The following is a 1,947-nucleotide window of genomic DNA, read 5'->3' on the forward strand; positions in this document are numbered from 1 at the left end:
TGTTTATAAGTGACAGTTTTCCTGCTAAGTACCTGCATGTCATAAGCATTTGAATTAAAATTACCATATTGAAATCAAATCTGATGTTTTTTAATTTTTATTTGGTGTGCGTTGGAACAGGGGTAGTCTTATACGGTGAGTATAGCCCAAACTCTATATTTTAACTGGAAAAGTTGGGGGTCGTCTTATACACCCAGTCATCTTATATGCCGGAATATACGGTAGCTGTATTTCTCAGGAAACTATTCTTGAAGATGAACCCATGTTTGGACAGTTCTTGAAAGATGATCCTACAATTTATTGACTAGTACCAATAGGCATAACAAGATTTGCAGGAAAAATCATTTCTTCATTAAACACATCAATTTTTTTGGCAGGTTTCTCAATCTACATCCTCCCTTGTAGATACTTCCATGTCTGCTTCACGGCCACGCATGAAAAAGAAGCTCAAGATGCTAAATATTGCCAAAAAGTGAGCAGGCAAGCCAGAAAGAGGAGAGTGTTTGAGTGAATGAAGGGGAATCTCCCAACAAACTGATGGAATTTTGGACATCTGGAACCATGATGTTCAGGTTTTGCCCAGAAGGGGAACATTGGAATGGAGTCAATCTAGAACATAGGATCTAATATCCTTAAATCTTTTCCTAAGAAATGCTGAAGTACTTCCAAGGGAACCAGCCTCCTGAAATAATATGTACAACGAGAAGTTTTTATGATGCTCATCTGGCTCCCAGTGTTTCAAAACTATGCCAGGTTCCCAGTTCAGAAGATAAACAATTATTCCTGTACTTTCTTATTAATATTTCAAAGGAAGCTATTTTTATTTCTCCACCCTAATACATATATACAAATAATTGTATGTGCTCAGGGTGGGTTGTTCCTGGATATTCCTCTGAATCACTCTTTGTTCTGCCAGATAGGAAGAAATGCAACAATGAAGGCCAAAAATAAGTGTTATGGAAAGAAAAAAGAGTGGCATTTAAGGGAGACTAGGAGTGGAAGTGCAGTAGGGAAATTGCTCAGGTTCTTTGTGGTAGTTGGATGCTAGTATTATATTTTTATATATATATATAATAAATTTTTTATTAATTTTTCAATTAAAAACAAAAACATAGATCTTTTATCACAATATCAACCAAAAAGAATAACACTAATCAATACATTCACGGACGTGTCCGGTGTCCCCCCCCTGCACCTCCCTCTTCCACTTACCACACCTTCCTCCTCCCAAACTACCACCACTCCTCCTTCCTCCCTCTTTCCTACCTCCCTTCCTCACTCAACCATCCCGTCTTGTGCAGTTGGGGCACCACCGGACACCTCCTTAAAAAATCATACATATATGTACATATAAATCTATAATACAAACCTACCCCTTTCCCCCCTCCCCCCCCAGGACTTCCCAAAGCTAATCTAGGAAATAAACACACAATAGTCAAATTCTATCCCCAACTACTCATTATTACTACACACTAGTATAAACTTACTATAACATTAAAATACATACAATTTTTTTTTTAAATATATCAATATTTGTTATACATATTTTTGTTTAAAATTTTTAATCAAAAGCTACATGATAATTTTTCAATTCATACTTTCTCTGAATATAATCTATCCATCTTTTCCACATTGAGATAAATTTCTCCTGAGAATGATCCTTCAGATACGCAGATATTTTTGCCATCTCTGCAGAATACGATACTTTCTGTCTCCAATCATCCATAGTTGGTAACATCTTTTTTTTTCAATTTTGAGCAATTAAGATCCTTGCTGCTGTTATACAATACAACATCAATTTCATTTCTTTTTGGTCCAAATTGTCCATAATACCCAATAAAAATAACTGCGGTGTAAATTTTATCTTTTTCTTAAAAATCTGTTGAATATTCCACCAAATCTTAATCCAAAAGGCTTTAACATCCCTACATGTCCACCAAATATGAT

General features: G+C 35.5%; 1 protein-coding gene across 1 annotated transcript in view; it reads left to right on the plus strand.

Annotated features, from left to right (window-relative positions):
• PNPLA6 (patatin like phospholipase domain containing 6) overlaps window positions 1–1,947 on the plus strand; it is a 54,915-nt gene that overhangs the window by 2,053 nt on the left and 50,915 nt on the right. Inside the window, exon 3 of the mRNA XM_015815591.2 lies at window positions 378–472. Coding sequence (XP_015671077.2) covers window positions 378–472 — 95 coding nt within the window. The remainder of the gene's footprint in view (window positions 1–377; window positions 473–1,947) is intronic.

The sequence above is a fragment of the Protobothrops mucrosquamatus genome, unplaced genomic scaffold, assembly GCF_001527695.2.
Source record: "Protobothrops mucrosquamatus isolate PMUCROS unplaced genomic scaffold, P.Mucros_1.0 scaffold352, whole genome shotgun sequence".
Lineage (NCBI taxonomy): Eukaryota > Metazoa > Chordata > Lepidosauria > Squamata > Viperidae > Protobothrops > Protobothrops mucrosquamatus.